The sequence below is a fragment of the Syngnathus scovelli genome, chromosome 1 (genome assembly GCF_024217435.2).
Source record: "Syngnathus scovelli strain Florida chromosome 1, RoL_Ssco_1.2, whole genome shotgun sequence".
NCBI classification, from domain to species: domain Eukaryota; kingdom Metazoa; phylum Chordata; class Actinopteri; order Syngnathiformes; family Syngnathidae; genus Syngnathus; species Syngnathus scovelli.
Window position 1 is genome coordinate 10,745,593 of NC_090847.1, and position 18,816 is coordinate 10,764,408.

Consider the following 18,816-nt stretch of genomic DNA (forward strand, 5'->3'; position numbering starts at 1 on the left):
TTAAATGTGTTGTGCCTGTGATTGTATGCATAATGTAGACATATTCATGTCAACTTTTTTCTGCTGTCTCAGTCAGTTCAGTTTTAAAGATTTTTTTGTAAGCATAGCTGACATTTGCTAACCTCATCCACAATCACAATGAATCCAAAACACAATGTCAGAAACCTGTATTGCGACATTGCATTAGATAATAATCATGTGTCGACTTATTGCTTGGATGCCGAATGATCTTGGTCCACTTGATTGTTTTAACTCGCTTGGACTGCCCCCAAGTCCACAAAGGAGCACTATTGATCCCTTCTTACTCCGCCCATGTCTATCCGCTTCGGGCCAATTGCGTTTCCGGGGTGCCTCACGCCCTGCCACATCACATCAGAAGCGCCTCCTCCTCTCACTTAAATACACTTTTACGTGCTCTTGTCGCGGTCTCCGCATTCAGTGTGACTCAACGCTATATCAGTCAAGTAAGTTTTCCACTTTTTACTACTCATTATTTGTGGACTCTTCTCAAGTGGGATGGAAAGAGAGGAGCGGTCGTCGTTTTATGAAAGCCAATCGAACGAACCGTCAAAGAACGGTTTCGTTTCCCAAACTTGTTCGACGGGTTGTGTGCTTTTGCAGGCTGAGTCCTGTTGAGATTTCTGAACATTTGAGCGAGTACTGACGCGTCAGCATTAATGCAGGCATATCAATCTTGTGATTGCGTACAAAGAAAACTCCTGCAAGTTCTAGCCTAGTCACTGCAGCCAATACAACTTTGATTTGAAATGGGTGCACGTCTTTCCAAATCCAACTCTTTCTACGTTTTTAAATGCACGTCCAAGTGTACTTTGAACTCGGGTTGCAAAAGTACTGCAGTAGTACTGATTTAACTCATTTAAAGTAAGATATGTATGTATGCAGGCTCTGCAATGTACTTGAGCACAAAAGTTATTATTATTATTTTTTAACTATTTGTCATGCTATATCTACATGATAACATTTAGGCTGGCACAAGACTAAGGAATTCTCCACAAATCATTTTTTGAGACCATAACATCAGACTTGTTTGCTTGAATAAGGCCATGGTTGGGAAATAAATTGCTTCTCAGCATGTCACGACTGGCCCTGTTTTTTCACTTTATAAGATTCCCAGATCTCAGTCAAACAAGATTTCAACCTAGATTGACTTTACCTTTATTTTTTTGTCAAATTTATGTCGGTCATAACGAGGTTATTTTGACGAAGGAATAGAAAGTATGGATAACTGTTTTCAACTATGGGGAGTAAAAGTAACAAAGCTTCAGAAAAAGAAATACTCAAGCAAAGTACCTTAAAATTTTGGATGGTATCGAGGCATTTTATACTTAGTTACTTCCTACCCACTGGTTGCACATTAGGTAGGAGAAAACTGGAGGTTGAACCAGGCCAAACATTTACAGAGGTGACGTCAGAGAGGCATTCAATAATCCAGAGGAGAACATCTTCCTCATACTTTCTGCAGAGCCTTGGCTTGCTCACATCTTAAATAACCTGTTTGTCGTCCTCCAGGATGGCTCAGCAATTTCCAACCCTCTCTCCGGAGCAGAAGAAGGAGCTCTCGGAAATCGCTCAGAGGATAGTGGCCCCGGGAAAGGGAATCCTGGCGGCAGATGAGTCAACCGGTAAGTTCGCTTGAGGGCAAGAGTGATTTTTTAAAAAACAACTGCAAACGAGTCTTTGATTTACTTCTCGCCTTTAAGGCACCATGGGAAAGCGTCTCCAGAAGATCAACGTGGAGAACAATGAGGAAAACCGTCGCTGCTTCCGTGACCTCCTCTTTACATCTCCTGACCCCGTCCCTCAAGCCATCGGAGGGGTGATCCTGTTCCACGAGACGCTCTACCAGAAGTCAGACAAAGGAAAGCCCTTCCCCCAAGTCATCAAAGAAAGGGGCATTGTTGTTGGCATCAAGGTGAGCGAGTGGGCAAAGACCTCACAAATCTCTGTACATGTAGGGGTGCAAATGATTTGTCACCTGGGTGGTGACTTGACTTTTTAGCTTTACCCTTTTTTTTACCAAACAACACATGATAAGCGCAATCTGAGCTGCCAGTGGCCACAGCTCACGAGCCACTCATCAGCCAGTCTCATTCGCTGATGCACATGTCACTCACCAGGCCAGGCCTCGCTTTTAGACAACAAACCAACTCTCATATGAGGATCACGCCAACTGGACAAAAATAATACTAACCACATTAAAAAATCATTTTAATTGGCAGAATACTTGTTGACAAATCATTTGATTTGGTACTGCCTACTCTTTCTATCTTCAGTCACTAACAGGCACAACAAAAGCTTAAGCACAATTGCTCCATGAGACAATGAAAGTAATTTAACATAGTTACGTCAGTCATGTCTGACACTTTCAATTGCCTGTACTGATTTGGCCCTGTAGTCTGTGGGGTGCAATATTAGATAACTGAGTGTAGATACTACAACTAATTTTTAATAGGCCTATCATAGTAATTTACTTATAATTTGAATCCCTTATGGAGATTTACCGTAATTTCCGGACTATAAGCCGCACCGGACTATAAGCCGCACCAGCTAAAATTCAGGGATATTTTAGTTTTTTCTTACATAAGCCGCACCGGACTATAAGCCGCACGTGCACACGAGGTTTTTACAAAGAAAGACAGTACACAGAAAGCCTTTTAAAAGTTTTAATAACATACTTTAACATATCTTTCTAAACATTACCTGTGACGCAACATGGAAGTGTGCACCGCTTTGTGTAATCTCTGAGTCACATGGCAGAGTAAGAGAAAGGGTTTAGAGCCCTTTGACGCAGGTAACCTAGCGTGCATTCCTACTAAACTCATAATAGTCACAAGCAACACAGCCAGAATAAGCAGCAGCCATAGTAGTGTTTCAAAATAGTATTTTTGTTGTTGTTTTTTTCTTCAAGATACCGCACAACGGTGGTTCACAGCCTTTTTACGAGTGTATAAAAGTGATCAAGTCATCACAAAAATCACGAAAAAATCTTATATAAGCCGCACCTGACTATAAGCCGCAGGGTTCAAAATTTTGGAAAAAAGTCGCGGCTTATAGTCCGGAAATTACGGTATTCCTTGAAGGACAGATATAAACTCTTTGCGGCTGCGGGACACAGTTTACCCTCCATCAGAATGGCTCATTTTGAAACTTAATGGCATCTTCCTCCTTCAGGTGGACAAAGGTACAGCTTTTCTGAATGGAACAGATGGAGAGACAACCACACAAGGTAAACATGGATCCCAGTTGCTTCTTCATCACAAAATGTCTTCCGCAGTTGACGTTGCTCATTTTGCCGTTGGTCCACAGGTCTTGACGGCCTCTCGGAGCGCTGTGCCCAGTACAAGAAAGATGGCTGCGACTTTGCCAAGTGGAGGTGTGTGCTCAAGATCTCAGACAGCTGCCCCACAGCTCTTGGCATTGCAGAGAATGCCAACGTACTGGCCAGATATGCCAGCATCTGCCAACAGGTTGGCACCACACGCACACGCACACACACACGCACACACACACACACACACACAGTAGAATTGGAACAATGTTAATGTGGATCAGCAGTCTCAAATATTCTTGTGTCTGCCTAGTATGTTATTGTCAGGGAAAGTAAGGAGGATATCCAGAATGTCTTGGACCAGCAGTGTATGTGATGTTTGTCTTCCTTTGAGTAGGTAATTAAAAAAAACAATATCTTATCAGAATGGACTGGTGCCTATTGTGGAGCCAGAGATCCTTCCAGATGGAGACCATGACCTGCTAAGATGCCAGTATGTCACTGAAAAGGTGGGTAGGCCATCTGTTGGATACTTTTCAAATGAATAAATATTTCTCCCCAGAATAGATAACTGAATACAAATGCACGTGTCTCTTCTCTTCAGGTTTTGGCTGCTGTGTACAAGGCTCTGTCTGATCATCACGTATACCTGGAGGGAACACTGCTGAAGCCCAACATGGTCACAGCTGGACACTCCTGTACCCAGAAGTTCACCCCTCAGGAGGTCGCCATGGCTACCGTGACAGCTCTTCGGCGCACCGTGCCAGCTGCTGTGCCGGGTGAGCGTTTTTCTTCAAGCATTTAATTGTTCTTCCTGTCACTGGTATAGAAGGTTGAGCAATTGTGTAAAATTTGATCATTTACAACAGCACACAAGTTGGGAATCACTGCATCATTTGGCAATGTCACCTTCTGTGACTTTACAGGCATCTGTTTCCTGTCTGGTGGCCAGAGTGAGGAAGAGGCCTCGCTCAACCTGAACGCCATCAACCAGGTGCAGCTCAATCGCCCCTGGAAGCTCACCTTCTCATATGGCCGTGCGCTGCAGGCCTCCACTCTTGCAGCCTGGCAGGGCAAAGCTGCCAACAAAGCCGCTGCGCAGGAAGTTTTCAGCAAAAGGGCCATGGTAAGCCTCAGCGAATAAACACGCAGGAGTATTCATCTGCTCTGATCTCGTATTACCCAACTTTATTGTGACTGGTAAATGATTTGTCAGAAGCTGTTTGTTCCGTAATGTGGAGCAGGTAACATGGCTGATGATTAACTCTTTCCTCAGATCAATGGCCTGGCTGCTAAAGGAGAGTACAAGGCCACAGGGTCGTCCGATCAGGCCTCCATGCAGTCTCTGCACACCACCAACTATGTCTATTAAATGCTCTGACCTCAAGTGTTGACACACTTGGACCACATATGGATGATCTGAAACACCTCGGATGGATGGTTGTTTGGATGGATGCATGGTTATCACAAAGGGGGATTGCCTTATAACGTTGAGCTACTGTTTGCCTTCCGAAAGGAATAAATTAAGGGACCAAAATGAGTCTGTTCATTTTTTATAATTGATGAATCACCAGTTTAGTTGTTGTTTTTTTGCACTCATGAGGACAATGGATTTTATAATACAGTTCTAGTTAAATAACATCAAAATCTACTGATTTGTGCTTAATCAAACAATTCTGCCTGAACAAAGATGTGGTTCAGATTTGCATTTAACATTGTTAAATATTGTAGTTTTAAATTTTGATTTACAATACGTTTGCAGAAATGCGTTTGTTCTATACAAACTAAATTAAAACTTATTTGCTTGGCGTATATAGTGGTGAAAGCTAAAGTGCAAAATGAGTACCATTCAACTTTATCAATATAGTCAAAAGTCAAAGTGCTGCATAGCCACCATTGCAAAATGATATTTGAGAAAATCAAAATGGTGGTCAATAAAGCAGGATCACATTCACCATACAGATAAGTGACTTGATAAATTTGAAAATCAAAAGCTCTGTTGGTTAGGACATTTTTACACTATGTTGTGCCTGGGCCTTCAATCGGGTCTGGCCTGACTTAAACCACTTAACAGCACCACTATCACGTTGCAATTAAACACACTGCTAGTGCTACAGCTGTGCATTTAATATAAATTCATTTACAATTATTACACGCCTCAATTACAAAATTGTCAAAATACTAAATAATTGTGATTATTGTATGTTTTCCATAATCAAACAGTCCTTATCAGTGCAATACAAAAATGCAGTATGGTATAATAGTTGGCAACTGTGCAAGCATACATTCATCACGCTTACTGAACAGTTTAGGCTCAATATGTATCTAAGGTGACCAAGAAATTAATAAAAAAATATACACACACACGCACACACTCACCAGAGATGCTAATTATTAAATGTTTTATGTATGCAGATAGCTACAGAGGTTTTTTTTTTTTTTTTTTTGATGGACAAACATGGTAATACTGTCGTGTTGGTAGGCCAGCTTGGCGACATTAAAATTGAATCGCTTAAAGAAACACAATAATGCAATAATGTGATTTCTAATAACTAGTGGTTTTAAGTTACATTAGCTTGCACTGATATAGTTATGGAACTTTGTGTGCATGTGTGGATAATTGACACAAAAATGACCAAATCCATTCTCGTTATTCTTGGGCTGTTGTATCACTCCGTGGTGTTGGAATTTGCTGGAAAAGGACCTGTTGCGAATAGAGAGGATGGTTTAAGTTATGTAAAGTGATGAGTAATACATGAATAACAAATCTAATCCCTTAGCCCATCATTGTGACCAAAGAAGTTTCCAGTGACATGCTTATCATATAGGCTACTAATTTGCATCATGAATGTTTCTCACCTTACCTTCTTTTCAATCACTATCTTATTTTTCTGTAAGCAACTTCTGGATATTTTTCTCTTTTTGAGGAAATACGGAGGATATGATGGGCTTTCTGCTTCAAATGCAACGAACTGTAATGTTGGCATCTTTTGGTTACCTGAGTGTGTGTGGATTTCAAAGCCAAGCGTGCAACGACTGACAAGAAGATGAGCAGCACTGATACGCAGAGAGAGCATGTGCACAAAATGCCTTCAATACCATATAGTTGTACCTAAAGAAAGAAAATAATTGTTTTTATCTGAGCAATGAGGAAAATCATGTGCTTGTCTGCTTGTGTAAAATGTCAGTTACCATTCTGCTGTATTGCCACTCTTGCTCCTCTGTTGGCAGTTCATGGTATCTGCTAAATTGAAATTGGGAAATATAGACTACTCTGAATCCCACAGAGAGAATAATTCCCAAGATTGCAACTATATACATGGCCAAACAAACTGTCACCTGAAAGACATGAAATTGTTTATTGACTCCAGGCTCAAACTGTCACCACAATAAAACCTCAATCACACTTTGTCACTCCTAAATGATAAAGAGAATAGTGAAGATAATGAAATAATTAATTATGACAATTAATTGCATGTTTTCCATGAGAACGTTAACACAACAAATAGATAGCCATTCTAAATAAAAAATGTTGGTTGCTATTGTCTTACAATTCCGGAATGACCCGATTAACCTACCATTCTTTTTGACGGACATGCTCCAGTGTAGATAGACAAGCTTCCACAGACAAGGAACTGCAGGAAATACAAAAACAAAATATTACCATGTGGATAACCTTATCATCTAACTCAAAGCCTCAGTTGGAGCAAAATGTTTTGTAATTGTAGTTTGGAGTGGTAGAAAGCTTCTCTTCATCAGATTGCTGGGTGACATTTAATTTGTTTTGTGGGTCTTTTGGGGAGGCACCCAAACACAATTTTACCAGTGGAGGATAATGAGATGGGTTGAAATATTGTTTACCAGAGCTCCCTGCCAGAAAGGAATTAAAATGCTGGTGGAATTTTCCACAGTTTCACTGATCAAGATGAATCCCATGATGACTTCAGCACATCCACAGATCACGATGACAATCTGGTGAAAAGAAAAGCATCCTGTCTCACTGCATACAAGAATGGAAAACAGAAAGGATGAATCTTTACCCCAAGACTTTGAGGCTCTCTTTGGACAAAGCGATGCAGAGGTTTACTGGACATCAGCACCTTGGCTTCATGCCGCCGAGTCTCCCCTTGACCACTTGTGATCTCTGTGGCGTTGTTTGTTGGCATGCTGCAATCCATGGCTTGACAAGAGGAAAACAATGTTAGCCAATCCCCATTTGCATTCTGCCCACAAAGAATTAGCAGCAACGCTTGTAATTCACCACTCTTTTGAAGGGACTGACACTGGCAAAGCAAATCAGACCTCTGATGTAAAAACAACAACAGTGAAAGACACATGCAGAAGCCCACCTCGCTTTAGTTTTTCACAGGGAGAAGTTATGCTGTGGGTGGGAAGTGAAAGAAATGTGACACTACCAAGAGGAGGAGCTAAGCACTGGGGATGTCGCAGTATGTGTATTCACATGGAAAGAGTGTCAAATGCTGTGTGGATGTTAGTTTGTTTTTGCTGCAAGTTAGTAAGTGCATCAGTGTCGCTATCTAACTTGTTTTCAATGTTCAGTATAGAAAATATTTCTTACGGATTGATTTTGTCAGAAGAGATGAGGTCAATAACTGAAATTATTTTTGTAGAGGTTGTACTCAGCAACAGATTTCTGATAAAGCAGCAAAATACATTTTAAAAACAAAGCTTGTTCATCACCATTGATGAATTTGCTTTAATAAAAAATGTTAGAGTGGTGCTCACTCTAACTTATTTTTTGCAAGAACTGCACAGTATGCCCTTTTTAAGCACTTGCAAATGGAGAGTCATTCGTCGCTGTGCGTACAGCGATGATCGAATGAGGTCTGACTCAGGCCTCTTGCAAGAGCATTTTTATTGAGAGAACCAGGGTGGGGGTGAGAGTGGACTGGATGGAGTTGAAGCCCTTGACCTCTAGTCAAAGCGTAGCAGGGGGTGTTTTACGACGTTGTGTAGGACGGGACAAGCTAGGTTATTTATTACAGGTTACATTCCAACATAAGCATAAAACTAATCTAGCTAGGTTATTTATTACAGGTTACATTCCAACATAATCATACGATCAAGATAATCTGTAAACCCTAGCAAAAAATGTTACAGGTACACAGGTATAATAACAAATGCATATTGACTGTTTACTATCTCTTTTTTTTTTCTTTTTAAATTGAGCATTTTGTGGACTATAAATTACACCTTTAAAAAACAACAACATAGGTTAGCCAGGGTGGCAGAGTGGTGCACTGGTTGGCACGCCCGCCTCACAGTTCAGAGATGCGGGGATTGATTCCGGATCCAGCCTTCCTGTGTGGAGTTTGAATGTTCTCCCTGTGCCTGCGTGGTTTTCCATAGGTTACCTCCTCATTCATTCACCCTGCGTCAGATACATGTTGCAAAAAAATCAGAATTCTGCAGAATTGTTTTTCTTCATGATGATTTTTTTATTTGTGACTTTTAGTCCAAAAATATGTTGCATTATATTTATGATCATAGCACAAAGAAGCAATCATAAATCCATTCATTCATTATCCGAACCGCTTTATCCTCACAAGGGCCGTTGGTGTTATACATTTAAAACTTATGCGAGTGCGTTTTATAAAATGTAATGCATCCTTTTCCTTTCTTAAATGGATCTTTGCTGTTTATGTACTTAATGTTGCATTCCCAATCCGACTTGCCGTCAAGACGAAGGGATGCAGCTGCCCTGCAATGCAACGCAGCTGTACCTATAAATTCCTGGTTTGACGGATTTCATTTGATAAGCAATGTTGGCGAGTGAGTATTTACCATGCACTGTGCGGAGGAAGACAGCAGATGGTGCTCCAGGAGATATGCTGCCTTCCGCCTCACATCACCTTCACTGCAATATTGAAAAGTTTCTAGAAGTGAAATGCCACCTTGCCTCTCAAAGTCCTCAACCACCTGAGGAAGAATATAAGTCAGCCCTGATAGGAGATGAAGACAGTGTGATGCAAGTGGGTCACAATCAAGTGTTTGACTTACTTGAGAACCACGACTTAATAGCATGAAAAGGATGTCGAGACTCAGGGTCACAGCCTCTCGTTCTGCCATTTTAAGTGTGGCAGAGAGGGAAGACAGCAATCCGTGATCAGCTAACTGGAGGCAGAACTCCTTCTTCTTGTGGGCCACGTTTGCCAAAACTCTCAGGATCTGAATGTGAGATGATGACAGAGATGGAGCCCAACATCATTAATATAGCGCGCATATATATATATATATATATATATATATATATATATATATATATATATATATATATATATATATATATATATATATATATATATATATATATGTTATTTCTTTATTTAACTTTAACTGTTTTTGTACAGACCATTGTGGTAATGCCTTGAGAGAATAGAAGTTGAATCAGAATTGGCCCCAAGTTGAGCGTCATCAAGTCCGAACAAAACAGACTGGATTGAGCTGAATCAAATTAGAGGAAACAAACAAACCAAAAAAAACAAATAGGAATTATACTTTGACACTGCTCGAGTAGCCAAGCATAGCAGTAACTCAATATGGCCATGATGACTCTGCATTACACAACCAGCTTCTAATAGCAGGCTTGGAGAAACTGAAGAGAGTTGGCCTATCAGGTGAATGTATATATTGACTTGTTTATAGTTGTTGATCTGTCAACAAAGATAGCATTTAGCAGCTAATGTAATAATAACTACAGCACCGGTCACAGGATTGACTACTTTTCCTAAAACCTCAGTGATGCACTGTGGGTCTCGAGAGTTGTTTTACTTTGTGTTTAAACAAAATGTGGTGAAATACGTATATAGAGAATGACAAAGCACCTGTGAGATTATTGAGGACCCAGGCACTCTCTCTGGCCAAAGAGGGCCGAGTCTGGACGTAAGCCTGAAGCAGAGCACAGAGAGAACCCGCAAGCTCAACGTCACTCAAACAAGCCTCTGCCACATCTGGCGTGCAGTAGGACAGGAGGTTCCCTACACACCTCAGTAGAGGACAGACGAGCTGATGAGGTGGACAAAAGGGGAAAAGTTCAAATTAAACATGTACTATTAACTTTAGTACACTATGCCTGGAAATAAAAAAATCTTGTACTGTAAAAGGGAAAACAAAAATGAGCTATTTGTTGTTGCGTTGAGAGATTTTTCTAATGAAGATGTGCTCCAAATGGTTGGAATTATTCAAAATTAACGCACCAGTTCAACGCCCTCTTCTTTGTTTCCTTGAGCAACAGCGCTTCCCAATGACGCTAACAACGTACTGCACCGCAGCAGAGCCCCGCAAGCCAACAGCACATGGTTATCCTCCCCGCTTCGGAGAAGATCGCAACAGAACAGATCTTTACTAACACTTACAAAGTTAAATGTGATTATATAAGTGTTGATTGACATAGTACATAATAAATCGACAGCACTCACCTGGACGTGAGGTAGTGCAGACACCATGCACACTCAATAGCAGGGCCCAGAGAAAAACTCTGGTCAGGTGTCAGGCATGCTAAAAGGTGTGAAGGTAAACTAGAGGCCAGAACCAACCTGTAAAATGTAAGAAAACAACGACAGTGAAACCTCCAGGGTTCAACATCCAGAGGTTCATGCAAAAAAGTAAACAACAAAGGAAAAAAACTGGCTGTAAAAAAAGCTGTCAATTACAATACAAGTAAACAATACACAATATTAAATGAAGCAAAGGTACACCGTATTTTATTATCAACAGTAGGTAACTTGCTTCCATTGATATTATCATTACTGTCATTATTACCATCATCATCATCGTCATCACAAACATGTTTGTCATATACTGATACAAATTATTATTTTCTTTAACCATCTACTTATTTTCCTCTCTCCTAGTGTTTTTAAATTCTATTAAGTTTGTTATCCTTATTGTGAATATTAATAATATGAATATTATTTTCTTCTTTTTGTGTCATATATACGCACACATTCTGTTCCTAATGTATTTATTTTGGAGACCTTTCCTGTTTTCCATTAATTAGTTTTCCCACTTGTAACACCATGCATGTACGTGGTAGTTGAGGTGCTTACGGGATTATTTTCTCAGATGCATCTTTCGTTTGGAGAAGCTGTGAAAGGGTGAAGCCGATAGCTTCCACCACTGCTGTGTTATGCTTCTGGTTCTGGACACATGTATTATAATGTACTATTGAGGGCAGGCACCCTTTCAATGTGTTTCATTTACTGTACTTCCGACAGAGTGACTCTTGTACCTCTATACAGCTGGCAAGTGCTGGTATAATTCCCTGAGCCAGAAGTTTCTCTCTGACAACATCACTGTCCGGACACAAGTTCCCAAGCGTGTAGAGACATAACTCCTGCGTGAATACACAAAAACAGGAAAATGAATGCTTGTAAAATTGGGTGTGGGGAGAAAGGTTACTCACAGTAAACTTGGTGCTTTGTCCAGACAGATAGGTGAGGAGGTAGGGCGTGGCAGGCAGACAGGCTGGGCCCACGCTGGGGTGAGGTGAGTGAGACAGCTCGTGGAGACAGCGGACAGACTGCAGACGACACTGAGTGTTGGGGCCAGTGAGGAGGCCCACCAGCATGTGGATACTGTTCTCTTGCCTAGGCAGAAAGCACATGGTTGATAGCCAACATTATTCAGTGAAGGCTACATAGAGAAAAAGGAAAGGGGGGTTTACTTGATGAAGAGAAGCTGAACTGAGAGGTCACGGAGAGATTTACTCAAGGTTTTAAGGTGAGCCTCCCTCTCGGGACCACTGTGTTGAAGTTTGTGGAACAGACTGATAACATCCTGCACAGAGCACACAACTTAAATTTTCATTTCACTTTAATTGATCTGAACATATAGCTATCACTTACATTTTTATCTGAATAAGTGTGCAAGATGTCTACTTGCTGGTCCTCATCTTCATTTACCAGGAGTCTCTTGCTGACCAATTGTTTGTCTCGGCGGGCCTGACGGAGGGCTAAAGAACCAAATAAATACATACATGAATGAATAAATGGTAAACAAATATTATTATTTACATATGAGTATTTTGACTTTTGTCTAATAAACGAGGTAAAACCCGCCACTGCCTCCAAGTACAGTGCGCTTCTTGATCACAGCAGAATAGGTCCACAATGACATATTATATAATATTTGATGGTCTTGTTCAAAATAGGGCATTCATTTATTTACTAAATGGTGTTTCCTGAGAATTATTATTAAATAATATTGATTACATGATACACGGTTTATGCTGACCATGTCTAGACGTAGTTGCAAAAACAAACAATTAAACGAGAACAAAATCGGCAACAGAGTCTACTGACCTTGACGGAAAAATGGAGTTTAATAATAAGTATACACGATTTTCCATTACTTTGATTCGTTCAATGGTGGAAAAGAATCAAGGTTCTTACTTTTTTCGTGCTCTTGCCTCTTTACTCGGAACTCCTCTAGGCTGTAGCCTGCTCGGCCAGCTTTATGGCCGACTCTACTTAACCTCCACATTATCCTGATTTTGAAAAAGCGTAAACTTCAACTAACAGCCCAGGTTGCCATAGAATTCAGATTGGAGACCAAAACAATATGCGACGCGAGTTCTTCTTCTGCTGGGATTTATTGGCGTCTGACAGCTGTTTGGTACCACATCCCCACCTACTGGTGAAAGGATGATTATCCTCGTTGCCGCTGTTATTGCGTTAAATGCATTTGACAAAATGAATATAATGCAGTGAAAGCACTTAATGTCAACCCGTGTTGTGATATGTTCGTGCCACAACTCATGAAACAGCACAATGCATTGTTGGATGGATTGATTTTTAAAAGACCATCATATTTTCATGACTATTCAAGATGTATTGTGCATGCATTGAGATTAGGGCTGCAGCAGACAATTCTTTAAATAATTATTTTGTCAATGAACAGATTAATCAGATTTTAAAGAATGTTTAAAATTCTACCCTTTTAGCAGATTACCTAAAATACGGTAAGTGCATATACATGATCAGTTGATTTGGTTCGTAACAGGTTGCAAAACTGGTAAAAAAAATTATCATGGTTTTCCAAAGTAAAAGCAAATATTTTATTTTGATTGAACACAGAGATAATCTGTTTGCTTTCATGGAAGACAATAGAAATCAGATATTTACGATTGAAAAGGTGAAATTTCTAGGATTTGGAGAATTTTAAATTAACGATTAATTCCTTATCAAAAATACATATCAATTAATTGGCCAATCAATTAGTTGTTGACTATTTGTTGCTACATTAATTGGGATAGGGCAGTGTTTAGCAACTCGAGTCAAGAGCGCTGGTGTCAAACACAAAGCCAGGGAAAGCAAATTATGATACTTCATGTTTCTTGCTAAATTATGAAAAATTGCAAGCACTCTGTTACCAATTCCGCATACAAAGTAAATATTTAGAACGGTTTCTCTTTACCTTTGATTTCCAAACCAGTTAATTTGTTGTGCATACCGCTTGTCAGAGCTGCTGATCATACGTACATTTAAGTTCGTTCAGGGATTTCGAACACAGCCAAACGCACCACCCAATTTTTAGTCAGAAGTTATAAAAATCTGTTTAATTTGATATAAAAGCACATTGTATATAACATGTTGTGAAACAAAACAACACCTAAGTAGGTTATGGAGTGTTAATATGCTTATTAAAATAAAGTTTAACAATGTAAAAATAAAATGTTCTCATCTGTCTTCATGATTGCTGTATAGGATGGTCAAACATGTTTTGACTTTTTTAAGAACGTTCCATGCCTTAAAATCCTTCCATCTGACCCTTGACTTGAGTTTGAAGAGCAACAGGACATCTCTTTCAGGAATTTGTAACAAACAAAAATGAGAGCTATAGCACACAGACTAGATGACCTTATAAAAATGGCTCAAATGATATTAAAAACACAAAAACTGAATATTGTTCTTTTTACAATAATAAAAGACTCATCCTCAATTTTCTTTTGCTGAAAATGATACAAAGAAAAACAATAAAATATTTTCCCAATCCAATGACTTGATTCATGCAGAGATGGCTGGATGGATGGAGCATTGATGGCATTATGATGCCCCCTAGTGATAGTCAAAACTGTGTTCATGCACTGGTGGGCGTTGCTGGCAATTCAACTGAATCCACTTTGCTTTTCCCTGCAGAAAGAAAGCGACAAAACATGAAATACCGAGCTTGCTTTCTTGTAAAGGCTTCTTCACACGGCACTTAGCAATTGTAAGTTTATTACGTTTGACTTACTTTTCTTTTTTGTTGATGAAGGACTTGGTGTCTCCAGAGGGAATAGAGGTACTGTGTCAACTGAGCCAAGTTTGATTTTCCTTTTCTTTTTAACGTCTGTATTTGGCTCGGCTCCCTCTTCAACTATAACGCTGGTGTTTTTATCTTCAACTATTTGCTCCTCATCAGTATTAGCTTTGTCTTTCTTCCTCTTCCCTTTTGTTTCGCTACTGACCTGCTGAGGAGTTCCCTCTGCAGGATGACTAGCTCTCTTTTTGTCCTTTGCTTTCTTCCCTCCCACATCTGTACTGGGAGTGAACATGCAACTTGGAGTCTCCGGGATCCTCCTTACTTCTTCGTTGTCGTCTATCTTGTCAGCATTTTCCTGTTGAGACATTTCCTCGCCACCTTTCACACTGTCAACAATATTAACAGGCTCGGAGAGTCTCTCTTGATCGCAATCTTTCATTTCCTTTTTCTTCTTGGATTTCTTGTCTTTTCCATGGGTCTCAGAAATGGTTTGATTGTCAGCAGCTTCCTTCTTTTTCTTGGCTTTCTTTTCTTTTTTATTCACTTGTTCAGCATTCCCGCTTGTGTCCATTGCAGCCTGCTCATCTTGGGATTTGGTACTGCAGTTTGTTATATTCTCCACAGGTTTTTCGACATATTCGGCTGTTTCAGTTTCTTGGTCCTCGCTGACATTTTCTTTTGTGTTCGCTCCGACATCACTTTCAGATCTTTGCTTTTTTCCCTTTTTATGTTGGAGTGTTGGTGTCTCAGCCTTTTCCTTCTTTTCTCTCCGTTTGGAAGATGATGTTGCCGTTCGACCATTATCTGAAGGTAGCAGATGTGTGCCATTCAAGGTGACTAGGGGTGGCTTCGACGCAGTCTCAGTTCCCGAAGAGGTCTTTTTAGAGGGACTTGACTTGGCGTGTTCCACTGTCACCGCTTTCCCCAAGATGTCACTCTTTATTTCTGCTGTTTGTTTCAAAAGCACGTCAGTTTTAGGCTTGGCCTGAGTTTGTCTGGCTCTCTTTTTTACAGGTTTGGGTGTCGTTGAGTCCAAAGCATTGAGGGTATCCATCTTGGCTACGTCGGGCAATGCAGTCTCAGTTCCCAAAGAAGTCTTTTTAGAGGGACTTGACTTGGCGTGTTCCACTGTCACCACTTTCCCCAAGATGTCACTCTTTATTTCTGCTGTCTGTTTCAAAAGCAGGTCAGTTTTAGGCTTGGCCCGTGTTTGTCTGGCTCCTCTTTTTACAGGTTTGGGTGTCGTTGAGTCCAAAGCATTGAGGGTATCCATCTTGGCTACGTTGGGCAATGCAGTCTCAGTTCCCAAAGAAGTCTTTTTAGAGGGACTTGACTTGGCGTGTTCCACTGTCACCACTTTCCCCAAGATGTCACTCTTTATTTCTGCTGTCTGTTTCAAAAGCAGGTCAGTTTTAGGCTTGGCCCGTGTTTGTCTGGCCGCTCTTTTTACAGGTTTGGGTGTTGTTGAGTCCAAAGCATTGAGGGTATTCATCTTGGCTACGTCGAGCTCTGTGGACATAGAAAGTATATCTTCACAAAGAAAAAGTCAACAGACTTTCATTCACCCCCACCACCCCTTCCCCATAATAACCCAGCAGTCATTTTGACATACTTAAGCTGTAAATAGTAACGGTGACTACTGAAAGTCAGTAATGACATAAATTAGGGACCCATCTCAATTTGATTTTAGAGGCATCTTGTAGTGGTGCAATTTCTCATTCAATTCTTTTTTGGAGTTAGATTTTCTATTTTGGGGAATAATAGTAAAATTTGTTACTCTTGATGTGCAAGTGTAACAACTGTGTATATGGTCAGTAAGCATAATTCTTTCACGGTTAAATGTGCATCACAGGGTAACCTTGAGCATTTTTGACTGTATTTGATTGGCAGAAACCTAAAAGAATGAACGGGTCTCATTACACATCCAAAAATGTTGTCTCTTATACGCCACACAGTACCGGTAAGCACACTCATACATAGCGGACGTACCTGTCATTTGTAACAGCATATTTTTCCATTTGTCAACATCCAAACTGCTGTCAGAGTCAGAATCACCAGCAGCAGAAGCCACAGCATTTTGGTCTTTCTTCAACATCTTTGCTGGTGTGACAGTTTCAGACAATTTCGCATCTTTTTCCTCCTTTTTTGGTATAGCCAACTGTAAATACAAATCCGCATCACTCAAATATGTCAGTTTGTCAAGATGCTGGCCTTTTTCAAAACTCACCTTCCGTTTTTGTACTTTCTTTGCAGGTATGTCCTTCTTGGGGGCAGCTGGGTTTTCGGGAAACAAGGATAAAGAATTTAATAATACAACACATAAATCAATTCGCATCTAAATCATTATGCTTTTTTTTTAAAAGAATACCGGTGCTAAAAATAAATGGTACTGAGCAGTTTTTGACGCAGAAATATTGAAGTATGGTACTGGTACCGGTATACCATGCAACACTAATAATATATAGCAGTGGTCACCAAGTCCCGTCCTTGAGGGTACGAGCATCAATGCAAAAATTGACATTTACATCCCTGTTTAGTGTAAATGTCACTTAATCATACCTTTGATTTGGGTTGATCCTCCCTTTTTAGAATTGGAGTACTTGTTCTTTGAGTGCCTGAAAGTAATTGAAACACTTAACATTCACAAACGCATTTGCAAAGAAAATGAAAATTGTGCTTGGTTTTCACCATATACTCACTTTAACCAGAAATCGTAGATTTCCCCTAATGATGAAGATATACTTGCAGGACCTACCACCAATTCCTGTAATAAAGTCACATATGCTTTTTGATTCCTATTTTTGGAAATGTTCAAGTACAAAGGAGCTTCTTTTTGCTCTTAAAGACAAAGTAGTGACCTCCATGAATATCCACAAAAGTGTGCACATCAATATATAAACCAGGATGTCACTTTTCGGGACATTATACATCCATTTTCGTACCACTTGTCCCACAGGGGTCGCCAGCGTGCTGGAACCTATGCCGGCAGTCATCATGCAGTAGGCGGGGTACACCTGAACTGGTTGCCAGCCAATCGCAAGGCACACAGGGACAACCATCCGCACTCACACCTACTCTTGTATCTGTACTTTGAATATTTATTTTGTTTGTACATCCTCGTGAGGATGAGCGGACTGGACTGATTATACTTCCAACACTTTGTGTCGTCCTTCCGCGCCCTCCATTATTTTAAGACCCCAAGATCACATCGAAGACCTCCACCGAGGTCGAGTGAAAAGGTAACCAAAAGTAACCTATTTTGACAACATAAGCAGGAGAAAGTACAGTTGTCTCTTTTCAAACTGTAGGGAATAACAGTATGGCATTAGCTATAATGCATACTTACTGTATGTAACAATAAAGTCGTCTGAAGAATAGTCAAGCCACGTGAAGACACCTTAAAAATTTAGTATCGATGTACTGCAAACATTAAAAGCGGTCGCTAGCCCAACTCACGTGACCACTGCACATTTTCCACACAGAGACACAGACACACAACTTTCTTTTGCCATGCATTTTATTTAAGTGTTGGTATGTACCTGTGGGCTGTGTCTCAGGAGCTCCTCCGCAGCCGAGCGGAAGCCATTGTCTTTCAAATGCCGAAAAATGAGCACGATCAACTCGTGCTGGAACGCGTTCGCAGACATGTTCAACTCGCAACGGACAACGGTAAACACGTATGCAAAAGTGCTTTTTAAGGCATAGTCATTCAACTTGGACAGTAACAAGTTAGAAGTCGCGGTTAACTCCGACCATCACGTGTATTCAAATTCAACTTTGAACCCAGGAAGCAGTGCAGTTTCTTCTTTCCGCCTGACTCTGCATATCAAGTGCACTGTTGCCCTCCACTGGTCAGATAAGTAACACACAGGAGAAACCAAACCAATGCTTTGTTGATGAATTTAGGGGAGGAATTACAGCACATATGTCAGAGTCAAGGCCCGCGGGCCACATCCGGCCCGCGAGAAGGTTTTTTACGGCCCCTGGGATGATCTTGATTTATTATTAGAACCGGCCCGCAGACCGCAGCAAGCCGGTAGCCCGCAGATCTTTTACACGCACCAATACTACATTTCCCACAATGCAACGGTGACGCACCGAGCAGTACGCTGCTTCATTTCAGTGTTTATTATTAGCAGTCAGCATAACTGTAAAATTAACTTTCAGATACCCGTCAAAAATGGCAAAAAGGAAGGTGGACACTGAGAACTGGGGGTTTCAAACAAGTGGGAGTCGGAGTATATCTTCACGGAGGTAGCTGG

General features: G+C 40.6%; 3 protein-coding genes across 6 annotated transcripts; 1 reads left to right on the forward strand and 2 right to left on the reverse strand.

Annotated features, from left to right (window-relative positions):
- Positions 1 to 297: 297 nt before the first annotated feature.
- Positions 298 to 4,826, forward strand: aldob (aldolase b, fructose-bisphosphate). Its single transcript, XM_049738322.1, has 9 exons — positions 298 to 464; positions 1,531 to 1,643; positions 1,722 to 1,933; positions 3,193 to 3,247; positions 3,328 to 3,488; positions 3,715 to 3,798; positions 3,894 to 4,068; positions 4,216 to 4,415; positions 4,566 to 4,826. Exons 2-9 carry the CDS (start codon positions 1,532 to 1,534, stop codon positions 4,659 to 4,661), a joined length of 1,095 nt encoding a protein of 364 aa, XP_049594279.1. The 5' UTR covers positions 298 to 464; position 1,531; the 3' UTR covers positions 4,662 to 4,826.
- A 569-nt stretch (positions 4,827 to 5,395) lies between these two features.
- tmco6 (transmembrane and coiled-coil domains 6) lies at positions 5,396 to 12,907 on the reverse strand. Of its 4 annotated transcripts, none has more exons than XR_007485408.2 (19): positions 12,703 to 12,907; positions 12,157 to 12,263; positions 11,976 to 12,088; positions 11,715 to 11,898; positions 11,541 to 11,645; positions 11,359 to 11,450; positions 10,729 to 10,845; positions 10,507 to 10,621; positions 10,135 to 10,315; positions 9,663 to 9,754; positions 9,311 to 9,478; positions 9,095 to 9,167; positions 7,639 to 8,681; positions 7,330 to 7,469; positions 7,151 to 7,261; positions 6,868 to 6,924; positions 6,482 to 6,628; positions 6,288 to 6,401; positions 5,396 to 5,993 (listed from the first exon to the last, which is right to left on the reverse strand). XR_007485408.2 is itself a non-coding variant. In XM_068650548.1 (13 exons), the coding sequence occupies exons 1-13, from the start codon at positions 12,791 to 12,793 to the stop codon at positions 8,988 to 8,990; spliced, it is 1,407 nt and encodes a 468-aa protein (XP_068506649.1). In that variant the 5' UTR covers positions 12,794 to 12,907; the 3' UTR covers positions 8,718 to 8,987. The 4 variants fall into 4 exon arrangements, 2 of the variants coding, with proteins under 2 accessions (XP_068506649.1, XP_049594259.1); XR_007485407.2 differs by having other exon boundaries at positions 9,095 to 9,229; XM_068650548.1 differs by lacking the exons at positions 5,396 to 5,993; positions 6,288 to 6,401; positions 6,482 to 6,628; ... (2 more) ...; positions 7,330 to 7,469; positions 7,639 to 8,681 and adding an exon at positions 8,718 to 9,011 and having other exon boundaries at positions 9,095 to 9,229; positions 10,135 to 10,198.
- A 932-nt stretch (positions 12,908 to 13,839) lies between these two features.
- On the reverse strand, positions 13,840 to 18,352 carry LOC125984195 (uncharacterized protein DDB_G0286299). The gene is made up of 7 exons (XM_049746154.2): positions 18,094 to 18,352; positions 17,254 to 17,318; positions 17,114 to 17,169; positions 16,782 to 16,828; positions 16,544 to 16,712; positions 14,546 to 16,063; positions 13,840 to 14,442 (listed from the first exon to the last, which is right to left on the reverse strand). The coding sequence occupies exons 1-7, from the start codon at positions 18,199 to 18,201 to the stop codon at positions 14,390 to 14,392; spliced, it is 2,016 nt and encodes a 671-aa protein (XP_049602111.1). The 5' UTR covers positions 18,202 to 18,352; the 3' UTR covers positions 13,840 to 14,389.
- Positions 18,353 to 18,816: the final 464 nt, after the last annotated feature.